Source organism: Ranitomeya imitator, chromosome 2 (assembly GCF_032444005.1).
Source record: "Ranitomeya imitator isolate aRanImi1 chromosome 2, aRanImi1.pri, whole genome shotgun sequence".
NCBI classification, from domain to species: Eukaryota; Metazoa; Chordata; class Amphibia; order Anura; family Dendrobatidae; genus Ranitomeya; species Ranitomeya imitator.
Window position 1 is genome coordinate 626,251,337 of NC_091283.1, and position 20,740 is coordinate 626,272,076.

General features: G+C 45.3%; 1 protein-coding gene and 1 pseudogene across 1 annotated transcript; both read right to left on the bottom strand.

Annotated features, from left to right (window-relative positions):
* Positions 1-7,838: 7,838 nt before the first annotated feature.
* On the bottom strand, positions 7,839-18,984 carry LOC138667649 (homeobox protein AKR-like). Its single transcript, XM_069755775.1, has 2 exons — positions 18,768-18,984; positions 7,839-8,148 (listed from the first exon to the last, which is right to left on the bottom strand). The coding sequence occupies exons 1-2, from the start codon at positions 18,978-18,980 to the stop codon at positions 8,011-8,013; spliced, it is 351 nt and encodes a 116-aa protein (XP_069611876.1). The 5' UTR covers positions 18,981-18,984; the 3' UTR covers positions 7,839-8,010.
* Positions 17,386-18,417, bottom strand: LOC138667897 (EKC/KEOPS complex subunit Tp53rkb pseudogene; annotated as a pseudogene).
* Positions 18,985-20,740: the final 1,756 nt, after the last annotated feature.

Here is a 20,740-nt window from a genome sequence, read left to right on the forward strand (position 1 = left end):
GTGGTATGATAGGATCAGGGATTGCGGTCAGCAGAGTTCCCACGTCTCAGAGCTCGTCCTTTTTTGTAACTAAACAGGTCACTTGTGTGCGCTTAACCACTAGGTCCATTGTGGTTCTGAATCACCTGTTCATAACAGTTCTGGAGGCCCAAAGTACTAATGCTTCTCAATAGAGGGAAAGGAGAAGTTCTGAGACCATTTTTTTTTCTTTGCACTGTTTTGTCTTTTTTCCCCTAGACATTTGGGTGGTTCAGAACACAGGTGTTGTGATGGACATTCAAGCTCTGTCCTCTTTGATGGATAATCTCGCTATAAGTGTACAGAACATTCAAGATTTAGTGGGTCAGAATCCTATGTTAGAACCTAAAATTCCTATTCCTGAGTTATTTTCTGGAGATAGAGCTAAATTTCTGAATTTCAAAAATAATTGTAAACTATTTCTGGCTTTGAAACCCCGCTCCTCTGGTCACCCAGTTCAACAAGTAAAGATCATTATTTCTTTATTACGCGGCGACCCTCAAGATTGGGCATTTTCTCTTGCGCCAGGAGATCCTGCATTATGTAATATTGATGCGTTTTTTCTGGCGCTCGGATTGCTGTATGATGAACCTAATTCAGTGGATCAGGCAGAGAAAAATTTGCTGGCTCTGTGTCAGGGTCAGGATGAGGTAGAGATATATTGTCAGAAATTTAGGAAGTGGTCTGTGCTCACTCATTGGAATGAATGCGCGCTGGCAGCAATTTTCAGAAAAGGTCTCTCTGAAGCCCTTAAGGATGTCATGGTGGGATTTCCTATGCCTGCTGGTCTGAATGAGTCTATGTCTTTGGCTATTCAGATCGATCGATCGCTTGCGTGAGCGTAAAACTGTGCACCATTTGGCGGTATTATCTGAGCATGGACCTGAGCCTATGCAGTGCGATAGGACTTTGACCAGAGCTGAACGGCAAGAACACAGACGACGGAATGGGCTGTGTTTTTATTGTGGTGATTCCACTCATGCTATCTCCGATTGTCCTAAGCGCATTAAGCGGTCCGCTAGGTCTGCCACCATTGGTACTGTACAGTCGAAATTTCTTTTGTCAGTTACTTTGATCTGCTCTTTGTCATCCTATTCCGTCATGGCATTTGTGGATGCAGGCGCTGCCCTGAATTTGATGGACTTGGAATATGCTAGGTGCTGTGGGTTTTCCTTGGAGCCCTTGCAGCATCCTATTCCATTGAGAGGAATTGATGCTACGCCTTTCGCCAAGAATAAGCCTCAGTATTGGACCCAGCTGACCATGTGCATGGCTCCTGCGCATCAGGAGGATATTTGCTTTTTGGTGTTACATAATTTGCATGATGTGGTCGTGTTGAGGTTGCCATGGCTACAAGTCCATAATCCAGTATTGGATTGGAAATCAATGTCTGTGTCCAGCTGGGGTTGTCAGGGGGTACATGGTGATGTTCCATTTCTGTCTATTTCATCATCCACCCCTTCTGAGGTCCCAGAGTTCTTGTCAGATTACCAGGATGTATTTGATGAGCCCAAGTCCAGTGCCCTACCTCCGCATAGGGATTGTGATTATGCTATCGATTTGATTCTTGGTAGTAAATTTCCTAAAGGTCGACTGTTTAATTTGTCTGTACCTGAGCACGCCGCTATGCAGAGTTACGTAAAGGAATCCTTGGAGAAGGGTCATATTCGTCCGTCGTCTTCACCATTGGGAGCAGGGTTCTTTTTTGTGGCCAAGAAGGATGGTTCGCTGAGACCTTGTATTGATTACCGCCTTCTAAATAAAATCCCGGTCAAATTTCAGTACCCCTTGCTGTCTGATTTGTTCGCTCGGATTAAGGGGGCTAGTTGGTTCACCAAGATAGATCTTCGTGGTGCGTATAATCTTGTGCGTATTAAACAGGGTGATGAATGGAAAACAGCATTTAATACGCCCGAGGGCCATTTTGAGTACCTGGTGATGCCATTCGGACTTTCTAATGCTCCATCAGTGTTTCAGTCCTTTATGCATGACATCTTCCGAGAGTACCTGGATAGATTCCTGATTGTATACTTGGATGATATTTTGGTCTTCTCGGATGATTGGGAGTCTCACGTGAAGCAGGTCAGAATGGTGTTCCAGATTCTGCGTGCGAATTCTTTGTTTGTGAAGGGGTCTAAGTGTCTCTTTAGTGTTCAGAAGGTTTCATTTTTGGGTTTCATTTTTTCCCCTTCTACTATGGAAATGGACCCTGTTAAAGTTCGAGCCATTCATGATTGGACTCAGCCGACATCTCTGAAGAGTCTGCAAAAGTTCCTGGGTTTTGCTAATTTTTATCGTCGCTTCATCAATAATTTTTCTTGTATTGCTAAACCGTTGACTGATTTGACCAAGAAGGGTGCTGATGTGGTCAATTGGTCTTCTGCTGCTGTGGAAGCTTTTCAAGAGTTGAAGCGTCGTTTTTCTTCTGCCACTGTGTTGTGCCAACCAGATGTTTCGCTCCCGTTCCAGGTCGAGGTTGATGCTTCTGAGATTGGAGCAGGGGCTGTTTTGTAGCAAAGAAGTTCTGATGGCTCGGTGATGAAGCCATGCGCCTTCTTTTCCAGGAAGTTTTCGCCTGCTGAGCGTAATTATGATGTTGGCAATCGTGAGTTGCTGGCCATGAAGTGGGCATTCGAGGAGTGGCGTCATTGGCTTGAAGGAGCTAAGCATCGCGTGGTGGTCTTGACTGATCACAAGAACTTGATTTATCTCGAGTCAGCCAAGCGGTTGAATCCTAGACAGGCTCGTTGGTCGCTGTTTTTCTCCCGTTTCGACTTTGTGGTTTCGTACCTTCCGGGCTCAAAAAATGTAAAGGCGGATGCCCTGTCTAGGAGTTTTGTGCCCGACTCTCCAGGTTTGTCTGAGCCGGCGAGTGTTCTCAAGGAGGGGGTAATTTTGTCTGCCATCTCCCCTGATTTGCGGCGGGTGCTACAAAAATTTCAGGCTAATAGACCTGACCGTTGCCCAGCGGAGAGACTGTTTGTCCCTGATAAATGGACGAGTAGAGTTATCTCTGAGGTTCATTGTTCGGTGTTGGCTGGTCATCCTGGAATCTTTGGTACCAGAGATTTGGTGGCTAGATCCTTTTAGTGGCCGTCTCTGTCGCGGGATGTGCGTTCATTTGTGCAGTCCTGTGGGATTTGTGCTCGGGCTAAGCCCTGCTGTTCTCGTGCCAGTGGGTTGCTTTTGCCCTTGCCAGTTCCGAAGAGGCCCTGGACACATATCTCTATGGATTTTATTTCGGATCTCCCCATCTCTCAAAAGATGTCGGTCATTTGGGTTGTTTGTGATCGCTTTTCTAAGATGGTCCATTTGGTACCCTTGTCTAAATTGCCCTCCTCCTCTTATTTGGTGCCATTGTTATTCCAGCATGTGGTTCGTTTACATGGCATTCCGGAGAACATCGTTTCTGATAGTGGTTCCCAGTTTGTGTCGAGGTTTTGGCGAGCCTTTTGTGCTAGGATGGGCATTGATTTGTCTTTTTCCTCGACTTTCCATCCTCAGACAAATGGACAGACGGAACGAACCAATCAGACCTTGGAAACATATCTGAGATGTTTTGTTTCTGCCGATCAGGATGATTGGGTGTCCTTTTTGCCTTTGGCTGAGTTCGCCCTTAATAATCGGGCCAGCTCGGCTACTTTGGTTTTGCCGTTTTTCTGCAATTCCAGCTTCCATCCTCGTTTCTCTTCAGGGCAGGTTGAGTCTTCTGACTGTCCTGGTGTGGATACTGTGGTGGATAGATTGCAGCAGATTTGGACTCATGTGGTGGACAATTTGACATTGTCTCAGGAGAAGGCTCAGCGTTTCGCTAACTGCAGACGCTGTGTGGGTCCCCGACTTCGTGTTGGGGATTTGGTTTGGTTGTCATCTCGTTATATCCCTATGAAAGATTCTTCTCCTAAGTTTAAGCCTCGTTTCATTGGTCCGTATAGGATTTCTGAGGTTCTTAATCCTGTGTCTTTTCGTTTGACCCTTCCAGCTTCTTTTTCCATCCATAACGTGTTCCATAGGTAATTGTTGGTGAGATACGTGGCACCTATGGTTCCATCCGTTGATCCTCCTGCCCCGGTTTTGGTTGAGGGGGAGTTGGAGTATATAGTGGAGAAGATTTTGGATTCTCGTATTTCGAGACGGAAACTCCAGTACCTGGTTAAGTGGAAGGGTTATGGTCAGGAAGATAATTCCTGGGTCTTTGCCTCTGATGTTCATGCTGCCGATCTGGTTCGTGCCTTTCATTTGGCTCATCCTGGTCGGCCTGGGGGCTCTGGTGAGGGTTCGGTGACCCCTCCTCAAGGGGGGGGTACTGTTGTGAATTCTGTGGTCAAGCTCCCTCCTGTGGTAATGAGTGGTACTTCGGCTGGTTCTGTCTATGAGTTTCCTTCCGCAGGTGACGAGGTTAAGTCGTTAGGTGCTGCTCTACTTAACTCCACCTAGTTCTTTGTTCCTGGCCTCCAGTCAATGTTCCAGTATTGGCCTTGCTTTCTCCTGGATGTTCCTGTGGCCTGTCTGCCTTGCATGAGCTAAGTTTTGCTTATGTTACTTTGTTTCCTAAATTTTCTGTCCAGCTTGCTATATTGGTTTTTCTTGCTGCTGGAAGCTCTGAGACACAGAGGGAGCACCTCCGTACCGTTAGTCGGTGCGGAGGGTCTTTTTGTCCCCTCTGGGTGGTTGTTTGTAGGTGTTTGTGCTGACCGCAAAGCTATCTTTCCTATCCTCGGTCTATTCAGTAAGTCGGGCCTCACTTTGCTAAAATCTATTTTCATCTCTTTGTTTGTATTTTCATCTTACTCACAGTCATTATATGTGGGGGGCTGCCTTTTCCTTTGGGGAATTTCTCTGAGGCAAGGTAGGCTTATTTTTCCATCTTCAGGTTAGCTAGTTTCTCAGGCTGTGACGAGGCGCCTAGGTTCTGGACAGGAGCGCTCCACGGCTACCTTTAGTGTGGTATGATAGGATCAGGGATTGCGGTCAGCAGAGTTCCCACGTCTCAGAGCTCGTCCTTTTTTGTAACTAAACAGGTCACTTGTGTGCGCTTAACCACTAGGTCCATTGTGGTTCTGAATCACCTGTTCATAACAGGGTGCTCAGAAAACATTGCATCCCATCCAGAACTGTATTGCATCTGCTCTGATTTTTATTAATGGCTGATGTATAAAAATGATGCTATATGGATTGAACACGAATTACAATACAGGTGAAAAATTGTCCATTTATTCAGGAAGAAAATCAGGCAATTTTATATATGCTTGTGTCAACTTCACCTAGTGCCCGTCATTCCCATTATATGGCTGTGGGCCAAACTATGGTTCTGCCATCTTTTTCTTCATCCATCCTGGCCAGCTCTCCCATACACAGGAGTGCTTGCTCGGGCAAGCATTACTATGGTTTCTATGAGACAGCCACTGACAGACATGTCATCCAGTGGCTTATCTCCAGGAGAACAAGAGGATCAGAAATTTGGACATGTCTGACCATTATTTCCCCCACGCTCAGTTGTCCTGGGCCCCCATACATTTTAGACTCTTGATCAAACCTGTTGACATCAATTGGTGCAGCAAACATTAGTGTAATGTGGATAGTAGGAATAAGGGAGAGTTTGTAGATCATTTCATCTTTTTCTGAGCTCTTCTCAGCTGATTTATGACCACAGACGGCTTCACAGTTGAATGTGCAGGAAATCTAACAGCCTATAAAATACAACCTGTGCAACATTTTTAATAAGACACAATTGAATCATTTTAAGCCTTAAATACATGCACTAAAATAAAAAATCTCCCTAAAGGTAGACAACCCCTTATAATATTTGCTATTTATTTAAGCCTTTCTCTGCATATATCTTTTTTATCTAATTTGCAAACATTGCTGCAGGGTATGTTAGTGTTATACAAATTATTAAATCATAACTGTTATTCCCCCTGGTTTTTCTACTTGGATTAAGGTGTTTTTATGTTTTATTGTGAACCATCAATGAATCCAAATTCAGTTTACAATTTTATATTGATCAGCAGAAAATTAAATACAATAACAGGAATTATTTATGTTCATTCACAAATGTCCAATTGCTTTGTTGTGCTGACTTTGAGGGTATGTGCACACGTTGCGGATTTTGTGCGGATTTCGCCTGCATTTTTACACCTGTAGATTCCCATTATGAAATAGGTGTAAAACACTGCGGAATCCGCAGAAAGAATTGACATGCTGCGGAAAATAAACCGCTGCGTTTCCGCGAGGTATTTTCCGCAGCATGTGCACTGAGGATTTGGTTTTCCATAGGATTACATGGTACTGTACAACGCATGGAAAACTGCTGTGAATCCACAGCGCCAAATCCTCTGCAGATCCGCAGGAAAATCCGCAACGTGTGCACATACCCTGAAAGGGTTGTCTGTTAGATTGGACATCAGGGCACATTTACTAAGGGAACTTCTCATGCTGCGCTGCCACATGCATCTGACAGCCATTGTCGCCTACATGGGCTAATGAGGGCACAAGTTTGTGAGAACACGGAATTTGCTGTAATGTTTTTGATGTCAAAAACACTGTGAACCTGATGTGCCCAATTTAATAAGATCCATCAGTTTTTGGGGGACCTGATTGAAACACATCTATCATTTCTGAATTAGCAGCTTTTGAGAACATGGGTGTTTCTGCTTAGTTTCTAAAATACCCAAAATGTAAAGACAAGTCATGATGTGCACAGTGCCTTGTGGCAAAATGGTTTTTATAGTGTTTTTGGAAAATACTATTGACTTTTTCACAGATCCTCAAACACAATGCTCTTTTATGATCTCTACTCTTCAAGTAATATGATCAGATTAATGTTTTAGCGTAAAAGTAAAAAAAAAAAACACTTCATACTTACCTTCCGCTGTCTGTCCTCCGGCGTTCTGCTTCTCTGCACTGTGTAAGCACAGCGGCCGGAAAGCAGAGCACAGCGGTGACATCACTGCTCTGCTTTCCGGCCGCTGTGCTTACACAGTGCAGAGAAGCAGAACGCCGAAGGACAGACAACGGAAGGTAAGTATGTATTTTTTTTTTTTTTACATTTACGCTGGTAACCAGGGTAAACATCGGGTTACTAAGCGCGGCCCTGCGCTTAGTAACCCGATGTTTACCCTGGTTACCAGGGGACCGGCATCGTTGGTCGCTGGAGAGCTGTCTGTGACAGCTCTCCAGTGGCCAAACAGCGATGCTGCAGTGATCGGGATTGTTGTCTGGATTGCTGCAGCGTCGCTAAATGTGAAGGTACCATAAGAATTATCACTTGCTCCTCCACCAACCAGGCTGATTGTTTTTCTCCAGCCAAGGAGATCTCAAGCTAACAATTTTTGAGCAAACAACCCCCCCCCCCTTTGTCCACCTTCACATTTAATAGTGCAGGGTGCATGTGAAATCTGACATTGTGGGTGATAGGAAAGAGGCTTTCCCCCTAATACAGCTTCCTGTAGCCACAGGCTCCATTTTGTGACATCCCACCCCCTTCCCTGTTCTTTGGCATCTACTTTAGACAGAGAGAAAAACATTCATGTCAAATAAAATGTCTGAAGGAAACAAAGCGTTTCAACAAAACCTTCAGTCATTGCCTTCTCACAACATAAAAAACACAGACCTCTTTTTAGGCATGATATTTATACAACACACCTGTGTATTTAATGGTAATTAGTTGCAAATGTCCATTCTTTTAATGAAAAGACAAAAAATCTTGACAACAATGAATTACAATAGATTTACATGCTTTTTCCGGAATAGATGAGTTTCAATCCTTGCTCAGCCAGATCAGTGTTTGCCTCATGCTGTGCTCCCTTCACTGCTAATTTTCAGACCCATTAAGTTCAGGTTCCCTTCAGCCAATATCGATGGGTTCGATTGATGGTCCAATTTGTATGGGAGCGCCATCAACTGATGATAGGGGCAGCTGTCAATCATGTATGTCCAATTTTGGACTGCTGATCGCATTGTTCTCTCTGAGCTAAGCTGACAGCTGACATGTCAGTGGCGCTCTCTTAGAGAGCAGAAGAGTGCTGGGCCGAGCAATCGCTTCTGTTGAACAGTCGGTTTAGATGGCTGTTGGACGGACGATTGGCCAAATCCTCGCTCATCCGACAGTCTTCTCGTGTATGGCCAGCTCTATGGAATACAGATGAAAATAGATTCAAAATAGTCAAAGGTTTTCATGGGTATAATTGCTCTAATTGATTACAGTGCAATCTTCAAGGCCAAGTTCTCACCTTGCATAAATACTGATTTTGTGCTTTTTATCCTTGTGTTTTCTGCAGGGGTTTACACAAAAGTACACAATGTGGCTGTGGGGGCATCATACCATGTGCACGTATGTGGGGGCATCATCATACTAATCTGAGAGCAGGGCAATATATAGTCCGAGACCTGTAACCCTGATTCCTGCCATGTGTCACTTACTGGGCTGCTTAGTGTAGTTTTGATAAAATCACTGTTTTATCATCATGCGATTATCATTAGAGGAATAGTAAACCTGCTGCAATGCTAGACCTGCAGAAGATAAATTACAGGTTTTATCTAAAATATACAAACAGGTCCAGTATGTAATGTGATTCTGGAGTAAGGGTTTCTTCTCAGACGGTGTAGAAAAAACCTAGTGACCGGTTTACTGTAAGGATTTGTGCACACGATAAACGCTGCAGGTTGAATGCTGCATACTTGTGCAGCGTCCAATCCACAGCATCCAGATGTTACGGCACAGAGGACGGGATTTCAAGAAATCTTATGCCCACTATCAGTGTCGGACTGGTGTGCCAAGGGCCCACCAGTAACATTGACTTTGGGGGCCCACTTTTCACCTGCATACAAATATTATACTACCCTCAGACACAAAGTTACCTATATCTCTACATAATAACAAACTAGGTAGTTTGGTTACTGAATGATGATATGCTATTTTTTCTGTACAGAGTAAATCATGTGAATTATGCCAAGTACTGCTCATACAGTGGGGTTGGTGGCCCAGACCTGCACAGGGGCCCACCGGGCGATTCCCCTGTTACCCTGTGGGCCAGTCCGAGCCTGCCCACTATTCGTTCACCTATGCCTGTTTATCAGACGAACATGCGGCGCGTCTTTCCAGGACGCAGCATGTCTTTTTATCTTTCTGAGATTCGAGCCTCGCAAGAGAAATTTCACCCGTACAATGTATTAGGGGCGGTGAATCTGCACGGTTCAGGGAACACATGCGAATATCGCTGCGTGTAATAACCGGCAGCAATTGTTCCATATAGAATGGAGGGGTGGGGGCGGGAGCGTCACTTTTTGGTTCTATATATTTTTTCACATTTATATGTTTCCATTACCTAAAAATTAGCTGTAATAAGTTAAAATGTAAAGGGGTTATCCCACAAGGGATATTTATCACTTCTCATCCAATAGGTGATAAATGTCTGATTAACTCAGTTACGAGCTTTAATGGAGCAGTGCCTGAGCGTTACTAATGTCACTGCATTCAGTGGAGTGATTTAGCAGATTTAGCAGATTTTTTAATATGTCTTAAAGGGGTTGTTCAGTCCTGTGACTACAGACTTCTGAATCTTCTGCACGCTGTGAGGATTCTCCAGCGCCGACACAGGGAGCCAGTGGTCATGTAAAGAATGTAATCTGCATACTCCTGGCCACATTCTGACAAGATGGCCGTGGCCTCGCTCAATGCAGGTGAATTGAGTCAAGCCAGAAACCGTCGAGTCGGGAGTATGCATCATATCTTGAAGTGTCACAAAACTTTTGCACAATTCGAAGTTATATAAAACTTTTGTGATGTTTGTGGTTTTTGCACTAGTTTCTGCCAGCTCTGCCAATACTGGGCACAATGCCAGTCTTAATTGGGTCCAGAATATCATATAAACCTAGAAGACACATAAAATGAAACTAAAAGCAGTGATTTAATACCTTTTTAGCTTCAGAAAATAGTATTCTCAGAACTTAACGTAAACCTCAGCTGATACGTACTGCCCACACCGTGTGCAGCATGTGTCAGACACTAGATATATCCACTCGGCCAGGTATGTTTCACTCCGGAACACTGTGATGTCCGACTAGTCTACAGTGCGGTCTTTATCACCAGCGGCTTTTAAAGAATGTTTTTCTCTGAAACGCCGCTGTGTTTCAGAGTCAGACATACCTGTTTGAATTAATTTAACCAGCGTCTGATACATGCTGCCTACGGATTGGGCAACATGTGTAACGTGGCAAATGGTGGTAGCCGAGGGTGAGATATAGCAAGGTACCTATATCATAGGGGCACATTATGCACCTATTGGCTTTTATCTGCTAGCTGGGTGGTATGCTGGCATGTTATGACATCTGAATTGTATCTATCATTTTTTGATCATGTTGCTCTATAGTAGTACCAGTAAATTCCCAATACTTATATGGGGCCAATGATATGGTGTTATCAAGATGTTGCTGAGTGTGGCAGGGTGTGGCCGCCATGATTTGATGCATCCATCACCCAGAGCTGATAGGCCTGATGTTCCAAGAATTATTGGCATGTTTGACAACAAATCCAATGTTGTACAAAGAATCCTCAGGAAACACTGGGATACTAAGAGCTGATCCCGAGTTAAGAGATTTCATCCCACCAACCCCTAAAATTACTTACCGGAAGGTTAGATCCATCAGAGACCGATTGGTCCACAGTTTCTACGAAAAAGGGAAACCACCTGGCACGTGGTTAGACCGCAAACCGTGTGGTACTTTTAGATGTGGAGACTGTAAGTTCTGCCCGTGGGTTAGAAGGGAGAAATCCTTTTGGGGTACCACATCAGAAAGGGTCTATTTTATTTGAGACTTTGCAAACTGTAAGACAGAAGGGGTAGTATACATGGCTTCCTGCTTGTGTCCACTCAATTATGTCGGGAAAACAAAAAGGGACCTACGCAGGCGCATTGGCAAACATCTTGGTGACATCAAGCACAAAAGGGATACACCTCTAGCAAAACATGTTAGGTTTGTTCATCAAGATGATCCCAAGGTGCTGTCATTCTGTGTCCTTGAGGTAATGCGACGGAACCCATGGGGTGGGAATTTAAATAAACTTCTTCAAAAAGAATGTCAATAGATATTCAAACTACGAACTCTTGTGCCGGATGGCTTAAATGAGCAACAAAATTATTGTTGCTTTATGATTCAAATGTCCTTTATCACTAGCCAGAATCAGGACTGTTAGGTTTTATCCAGTCATTATATCGCATATCTTTCTATATATCTTTTGTTAATCTTTGGCATTATTTTCTTTCCTTGTCTTAGATACCTGGTATTATGGGGGCACTATTCTGATTAAAAAAAATGTATGGCTATCTGTGTAAATATGTGCTCCTGTTTGTAACATTGCAGCTTTAGAATGCAAATATATGCTCCTTCTTGTAACATTGTGTTTAAATGTAGTCCGGGTGGCAGTGTGTGTAATAGATTGCGTTTGTATGTTGGTGCATATAGGGCAATGTCTATACTTTAGCAGGATATGTTGCCTTGGGGGGATGATCCGGACACAAAGCGTGGGCCCTACACACTGGTTGGCTGCTATACACATGGGTTAACACTGTGCTTAATTACGCAGTTTCCCTGTTGGCGGCGCATGCGCGGTAGTGTTTGGCTGTTTGCCATAATATAGCTGATGTAAGACCGACGCATGCGCTGTATGCAGTGTGTAGTGATCTTATCGGTTCATGTGACCTGTACATCTAGCATCTCCCAGGAGGGGGAGCATGTGCACTGTAGATTGGTGCGACTTGTCTTCAAGGTAATGGCGCTGCTCACCCCAATGCAGGGCTCTCTCATAGACCGTTTGGAGGAGTGGCGAATCTGGGTATACCCGCCAAACAGGAAGCAGCTGGCATACCACATTAAGGAGGATGTTTCTATGTGTAGTCTGCAGCCTTTTTTTTGGACAACTCTCTACTGTCATGTGATTATTGAATCTCTCCTGATGAACCCGTGTGTAGGGGAAACACGTCGAGAGTCTATTTGTTTCATGTGAGGAGTCTCTTCATCGGGACCCTCAACTGTCTATACACCACAGACTAACAGATGAGTATAAATTGTATTATCAAGCTACCTATATCATAGGGGCACATTATGCACCTATTGGCTTTTTTCTGCTAGCTGGGTGGTATGCTGGCATGTTATGACATCTGAATTGCATCTATCATTTTTTGAGCATGTTGCTCTATAGTAGTACCAGTAAATTCCCAATACTTATATGGGGCCAATGATATGGTGCTATCAAGATGTTGCTGAGTCCCTAGACGCCTATTCTGTACGTGTTTATACACCTGATATTGTGTACATGGGGGATGAATGACATATTCTGTCTCCTCTCTTACATCACATTTCTGGTTGGTCCCATTCATTTTATACAACACAATATACCATTACACGATTGTGACAGGCCGTCTGGCCTTCTATTTCCAACTATCATCTTATAGGGTATAAGCAGGAGATTAGGGACAGCCACCGTACGAGCGGGGGTGCCATTCTCGTGTTAGGGTGCCAACCTCCGCATCTAGGTAGGCAGATATATAGGTGTTTTTTGTAGTGTCTAGGGAAATATCACCCATTTCTACACATCTATTGAATGAGTAAGCGGCAGCACTCTCTTGTCACTGGTTCAAGGTACTACTGCATGATATCTTAAGGTGGGCTTACATCTCTATCTTTTCTAATAGAGGTTATTAGTGCCTGGGTAGATATCATCCTAGTCATACCAGGGGAAGATATCCCCTTACAATTTTCTATAGCCCAAACCATATAGGCTATTCTACTTTAGGGTATTTCTACCTATTTGTTCTTAATCAATATTTAATAAAGGTTATATACATTTTTACAGGGTTTCTTTTCTGTAAACCGGTGTTCTTCCCTTGTTGGTTATTTAGTTTGTGAGAAGTCTTTCCTGCCCTGGCATAATACATGAAGATGGGGTCCTGGCTGGGTGTGTGGACCTTAGCTTCGGGATGTCACACCCTTGCAGGCAGCATGGTTGCCGGTGACTTTGGCTGGCCAGGACCAGGTTTTACAAAGCTCAATGAGAGAGACAACTACTTAAAATGGAACGGTCTTTTACCGAACAGTAACTTGGTGGGAGTTATGTACAAAAGATAGTGGGTGCATAACTTCATGAACATTTCACTTAATACATGGAACATCTTCCTACACATTTTCTTTCTTCCCTTACTTAGTCCTCTGACTTCACCATGATTCAGCATGGTACTTCATAACCTTCCCTCAACCTCCTATTAAAAGTGAATATGATCTCTGCCACAGTAGTTGGGTATAGACAGAACACGTTGAACAGAGCTGTGCTGTTCTGCTAAGTTCATTGCTTACATCCAATCAACTCCACAGTTGAAAACAGCTGTGTAGTGTGGGTGCTGGATGATGGACCCCCATCTATCTGATAAGATAAAGCTATCTGATCTGGAGGCCATCAGTATCTTAAAGAGAACCTGACGCTTGATTCACATTGCTCAATTTTCAGACAGCATGACTTAGGGCCTGGCAGCACAATTGCAACCAGGTTTTTTTTTCTCTGAATCGTTTCAGTGTTTTAGAAGAAGCATAGTTTAAAGATTCGGCAAGATGTGTTGAGATTACCCCTCCACACTGCTCAATCTCCTGTAGTGTGGCGGTGAGACGTTGCATCAGACTCATTCCATCTCTGTCAGCTGGATCTTTAAACTTAGGCAGTGATTCACGTTGTGCATAGTTTGCGCAGCTAAAATCAAGTGACAGGTTGCCTTTAATTACATGAAAGCCCTTCAACTCTTGCTTTTCAAGAAACTGAATTTTTTTTTTTATCAAAAGGCTATATTTGTCTTCCTCAGAAACTCATAGGATTGTGTTAGGCTACGTTCACATTAGCGTTGCGCCGCTGTTGCGTCGGCGCCGCAGCGGCGACGCAGCGGCGACGCGCCCTATGTTTAACATAGGGGACGCGTGCGTTTTTTTTGTGGCGTTTTTCGCCACGTGCGTCGTTTCCGACGCTAGCGTCGGACGCAAGAAAACGCTACATGTAGCGTTTTCTTGGCGTCCGATTTTCGGCAAAAACGACGCACGCGTCGCGCGTTGCGTCGCCGACGCAGGGCGGCGCAACGCTAATGTGAACGTAGCCTTAAAATGCCTTCTGATAGCTGTCTCTAATGATTCCATCATACACCTGAATGCTCAACTCAAGAGCTGATTCTTCTCATATCTTCCAATGTAGGAGAGTCAGGAGGCCACCATCCCAATTTAGCAGACTTTAACATAATGGATATGGAGCCAGCTTAATTCCTTTATGTATATTGCTGTGCACAATCTCAGCAGTCTGTGCAATGTACACAGTCTCCCTGATTCACCAACACACTTAACATTTGTCTTTTACCAGGAGATAATTATATTAAGTGATAGCACATGTGACAAGTCAAACAGTGATCTCCCCATGTCTAGCATGCAAAATAAGCACCACACTTGACTGCGTATCACCAAGATTGGTCCTTCATTCTAATGACATCATCCACCCCACTCAATACCAAATTCCCCATAAAAAATGCTTAGTACCGAACGAATTAAGACATGACCATTCTTTTCTTTGGATAAATTGGCCACAGCGGCCATTTTATTGACAAAACAAGCATAAATAACACCAATTATACAATTGTGTAAAAAACTTGAGGGGAGGGTTCTTGGAGCTAAAAAATCTGGCACACCATGGGCCCCCCCACAAACTTATAACAAAAACCTTCTTTACCCTCAGCCGTAACCACCAGCTCGAGGGACCATGTAACCCGTTTCCGGGCAAACAAACTCCAAAGCTCTCGAGGTAAACTCCCCTTCCAGAGCCTGTAAACCAAAGCCAGATCAACCCCATAAAACCTCAACTCCAAGAACCCCACCCCCCCGCCAAACCAGCCACTGTGACGACAATATGAACATGAACTCCCTAGAAGTAAATAACCTGGTTAATTCCAGATGCCCCAACCCAAACTAATCACCCAAGCCCCAACCCCAAAAAAGGGAGGGTGGGTGGGTCTTCTCTCCTTGCTGATGCAACGTGCAGTGTCCCTTCCCGCGCTTTTTGCCCCAAAACCCGCCCCTCCTCAACCTAAGCACCCGCCCCGTTTTATCCCCTTTGAACCAATCCCACTGCGCTTATTACAGCCCCCCCCCCACTTGTTTATAGATCAAAGTAAAAAAATTGGCTATAGACATTTAATATCTCAGTAACAGTTCTCATAACTAATAGATTAAATTGCTAAACCTGCCAATAGGTGATCTAATGTACACGGGAACTTCATGACTCTCCACAGCTTAAAGCTGTTACACATAACTAGTTATTGAACCCGTTCTACGCCTGGGTGGTGAGCATTTATATTGGTATATGGTCTCCATCCTGGTATGTTTCTTTCATCCTGCGCCCTAATCTTGTCATGTGCTGCTACCATCTTGCGCCCCCATCCTGTCATGTGCAGCCCCCATCTTGTTTTGTGTGCCTCCATCTTGTGATGTGCTACTGTCTTCCTGAGCACTCATCCTGTCATGTGCTCCAATCCTGTACCCCAATGCTGTCATGTGGTGGTCCCATCCTGTACCCCAATCCTGTCATGTGGTGGTCCCATCCTGTACCCCAATCCTGTCATGTGGTGCTCCCATACTCCACCCCAATCCTGTCATGTGCTGCTACCATCATGCGCCCCCTTTCTGTCATGTGCTGCTCCCATCCTGTGCCCTTATCCTGCCATGTGCTGCTCCTATCCTGTGCCCCCATCCTGTCATGTGCTGCTCACATCCTGTCATGTGCTGCTGCCATCCTGCTCCCCCATTCTGTCATATGCTGCTCCCATCCTACTTCCCCTTTCTGACATGTGCTGCTCCCATCCTGTGACCCCATGCTATCATGCTTTGCTCCCATCTTGAGCCCCCATTCTGTCATGTACTCCTCCCATCCTACGCCCCAGTTTTGTCATATGCTGCTACCATCCTGCGGCCCCATTTTGTAATTTGCTGCTCTCATCCTGCGCCCCCATCATGTCATGTGCTGCTGCCATCCTGCACCCCTGTTCTGTCATGTGCTGCCCTATTCTGTCATGTGCTGCTCCCATCCTGCGCTACAGTTCTGTAATGTGCTACTCCCATCCTGTGCCCCCACTCTGTCATGTGATGCTTGCATCCTGCACCCCGTTCTGTCATGTGCTGCTGCCATCCTGCACCCCCGTTCTGTCATGTGCTGCCCTATTCTGTCATGTGCCGCTCCCATCCTGCGCCATTGTTCTGTAATTTGCTGCTCCCATCCATATGCCCCATACGCTGCTCCATAAAGGTTGATGGCCCCCATAAGATGCTCCATAGTATATGCCCTGTATGCTGCTCCATAAAGGTTGATGGCCCCCATAAGATGCTCCATAGTATTATATGCTCTGTATGCTGCTGCAATAAAAAAAAAAATAACATACTCCCCTATCGTCGCTGGGCGCCGAGTGCTGGGGGGCCTGAGTAGGCGGGGACACCGGCGCGCTGTGGGGGTCAGGTGCCTGAGTCGGCACTAGCTCAGGCCCACGGCACTTGCTATAGTCACCTGGCCCTGATCCACTGCTGCGTGCCGCTCCGTCTTCCGGGTCCTCTGGCTGTGACTGTTCAGTCAGAGGGCGGCGCGCATTAAGCGCGTCATCGCGTCCTCTGAACTGAACGTCAAAGGCAGAGGATGTCGAGGATGGAGCAGCGCGCATCGGTGGAACGGGACAGGTGAATATAGCCGGACCCATTGCACGGCGTTAATTGCGACATTTTCGCCGTGCAACGCAGTCCGTTAGCATTAACCCATTTACGCAATGTGAACCTAGCCTAATTGTAGGGAGAGTAGAGGACAATGTGAGCTGTCTTCAGCACCCGGCGCCTGAGAACAGAGCAAAGTGTGCTGGCTTGTCTCAGGTGTAGATGCGCGTGATACTGATGCGGCACACGTATGAAACACAGGGCATCTCCGATACTGTTTTTTTCCAGTACCGTAAATATTAGGACATGTGATGGAGGCCTAAGATGGATGACTGACTACCAGAAAGAGCTGAAAGAATGAGGGGGTGACCTCCTACTGTGACTATCTGCCAGGAAGAGATGAGTGACGAATAAACACCCTTACTGTCGCTGACTTCTAGGGACAGCTGAGAGAGACAGCGGGACAACGGAGTGACCAGATGACAGGTCAATGATCCCTTAATGCCCTAATGGCCAATAATGGTTGATGGCAGAAACAGTACTCTGGAGTATAAACCATTGAGAAAGAAAATCAGGAGCGGGATTATGGCTGGTGGTGTTGGAGTTTCCTTTTTGGCTGGAGGAACATTGCATCTGTCCTATATCACACTGGCATAAAAAAGTATCAAGATTTAATAGTATTTTCATTACCATCATAAACAGAATATCAAATGCAACCCAAAGGATGTCCTATATACGACGGTCTACCCAACCATGGACCGCTTCCTGCCTCTCAGTCTGACTTCGTCCAGTTTTTTAATGACGGGGCTGGATTTCTTGGAGGCGGCTGTGTAGCTTTGGAGCAGAGCTCTGAACACGTCCTCTGTCTGGGGGTGAGTGCTGAGGAAAGCCTTTTCCAAAACATAAAGGTCGACACCTTTATCTTCTGGGAGAGCAGAGATGAAGCTCAGGCCGAAATCGATCAGCACCAGGTTCAGGTCCGGATGTGAAGGCCGTAGGAGCATGTTCGAGGTGGTCAGGTCCCCATGGACGACATCCTCATCATGCATCCAGGCCAATATCTGACCAATCCTTTCTGCAAGGCTGTACAGGCTGCTGCCATGTTCTTGCGCTGTCATTATGAAGTCCCGAACAGTGACTGATCCTTCTATATCCTCCAGGTAGATGCAGTTAGAGACATAATCAACAAAATAAACCACAGGAGTGGCAATACCTGCCTTCCTGCACCTGAAGATTGAGCGCACCTCCTGGGCGGTCCGCCGGTGTGTCAGCTTCTCGTCCAGGGGAAACGCTCCTTCACTACAGCCGCTTTCCCCAGGAAACTTCCCCGGTACACCCGAGCCTCAGCCCCCTGCTTCATGAGCTGCAGCCCCCCAGGTACCGCCGAGTCCGCTCCCTGCTTATGCTGTCCACGCTGTTCTCCACAGCATTCATGGTAAAGGGTAAACCCAAGCATCCTGTAGTGAAAGCATGAACAGGTTGTCTAACAGGGTAGATCAGAGGCAGAGGTACCAAGTTACCAGCCATAGTGGGGACAGCCAGCATACCAGGTATGGTATGGTGCTCCATCTGTGTCATTGACGAGAAGGCAATTGATCTTTGCTGAATTGGGGGAGACTCGGGGTTTTGGTTTCCCTTCCGAGAGATTGTGTACTGGTTAGGGTCTTTACCATCCTTACGCAGCATGTCCGGCAAGGTCTGTCTTTGAGCATTTATAAACCAGTTGGAAATCTACATGTACAGCACTGCTAAGACTTTGCATGGTATTGCAGAGCAGCCCCATGTAAGGCAATAAGGCCACGCTGCAATACCACAAAGTCAAGAGAGGCACTATTTAAGGGGGCAAATCATTTTTCTTTCAATCTTTTTTTTTTTTTTTTTTTGCAACAAGTACAAAAACATTGACTGGTTCCAGAAAACCAATTTTGTTACCCCTATCACCGCTATTGTGTCATTATTATACAACTATCCTAAAATACTGGCTTCAAAGGAGAACCACTATGTACTCATATATAAGAAATCATTGGGGGTCGTACCTGCAGCACTGTGAGACGAGTCTGTAGAGATAACATATCTTTCTCCGTGTCTGAGGGATAAGCATTGTGTCTGTGCTCATACAACCAGTCGTGTAGGACTTTCACAGCCTCTTTCGGCAGATTGCCTCTGCGCTTCCTCTTTGACCCGGGAACTTCCAGCTCCACGCTGTCATGCTCACTGTCAGTCAGGATACATTCCTTTATGTTGGCCATAATTGGTCCTGTGGTGAGAAACATTGGGTCAAACAATGGTAGAGATATACACAGCATGAAAAATGTATGTTCTACATAGTGTAGAAATGGCCGTCATGAACAATCTACCAGGACTGAAAGGCATCACTGCACTACAGGAGTCTGGTTTCTTCCTGAAAATGGCCAGAGAGTGGTGAGGGGCTTCATTTACACATGAGGGTCATCCTACTTAGCATTGTCTAGACTTCCTTCAATCAGACATCACATACCTAAAGGATACACCATAAATATTTGATAGATATGGGTCTTAAAAGGCAATATCATGTGCATAAGCCATAAAACATAGAAAGAATAAAATAGTGAAAAATAGAAGTATGTAAACTACTAATCTCATGGGACTCCTATAAGTAAACAGACAATCATTGGTCGACTGTCACCGTATAAAGGCTGGCCATGCAAAAATATTGAAAACCATTGGCTCTGACAGCTATCTTCCTTACGCCCTACACAGCAACTCAGCTGAGCATTCCTGTATTCCCCATGGGGAGGGTAGATTTAAGGTACCTTCACACTGAACGATATCGCTAGCGATCCGTGACGTTGCAGCGTCCCGGATAGCGATATCATTGAGTTTGGCACGCAGCAGCGATCAGGATCCTGCTGTGACATCATTGGTCGGAGCAGAAAGGCCACAACTTTATTTCGTCGCTGGCTCTCCCGCAGACATTGCTGAATCGGCGTGTGTGATGCCGATTCAGCGATGTCTTCACTGGTAACCAGGGTAAACATCGGGTTACTAAGCGCAGGGCCGTGCTTAGTAACCCGATGTTTACCCTGGTTACCAGTGTAAATGTAAAAAAAAAAAAACACTACATACTTACATTCCGGTATCTGTGGCGTCCTCCGGCGTTCTGCTGTCCTGCACTGTGTCAGCGCTGGCTGGCCGTAAAGCAGAGCACAGCGGTGACATCACCGCTCTGCTTTACGGACGGCGCTTACAGTGCAGGGAAGCATAGTAACATAGTAACATAGTTAGTAAGTCCGAAAAAAGACATTTGTCCATCCAGTTCAGCCTATATTCCATCATAATAAATCCCCTGATCTACGTCCTTCTACAGAACCTAATAATTGTAAGATACAATATTGTTCTGCTCTAGGAAGACATCCAGGCCTCTCTTGAACTCCTCGACTGAGTTTGCCATCACCACCTCCTCAGGCAAGCAATTCCAGATTCTCACTGCCCTAACAGTAAAGAATCCTCTTCTATGTTGGTGGAAAAACCTTCTCTCTTCCAGACGCAAAGAATGCCCCCTTGTGCCCGTCACCTTCCTTGGTATAAACAGATCCTCAGCGAGATATTTGTATTGTCCCCTTATATACTTATACATGATTATTACATCGCCCCTCAGTCGTCTTTTTTCTAGACGAAATAATCCTAATTTCGCTAATCTATCTGGGTATTGTAGTTCTCCCATCCCCTTTATTAATTTTGTTGCCCTCCTTTGTACTCTCTCTAGTTCCACTATATCCTTCCTGAGCACCGGTGCCCAAAACTGGACACAGTACTCCATGTGCGGTCTAACTAGGGATTTGTACAGAGGCAGTATAATGCTCTCATCATGTGTATCCAGACCTCTTTTAATGCACCCCATGATCCTGTTTGCCTTGGCAGCTGCTGCCTGGCACTGGCTGCTCCAGGTAAGTTTATCATTAACTAGGATCCCCAAGTCCTTCTCCCTGTCAGATTTACCCAGTGGTTTCTTGTTCAGTGTGTAATGGTG

Excerpts from the sequence above, each read along its gene's own strand:
- LOC138667649 (XM_069755775.1), bottom strand. The coding sequence starts at position 18,980 with ATGGCCAACATAAAGGAATGTATCCTGACTGACAGTGAGCATGACAGC. Across the intron at positions 8,149-18,767 it reads CTCGTCTCACAGTGCTGCAG|AGCTGGCCATACACGAGAAG; the intron begins GTACGACCCCCA and ends TGTATTCCATAG.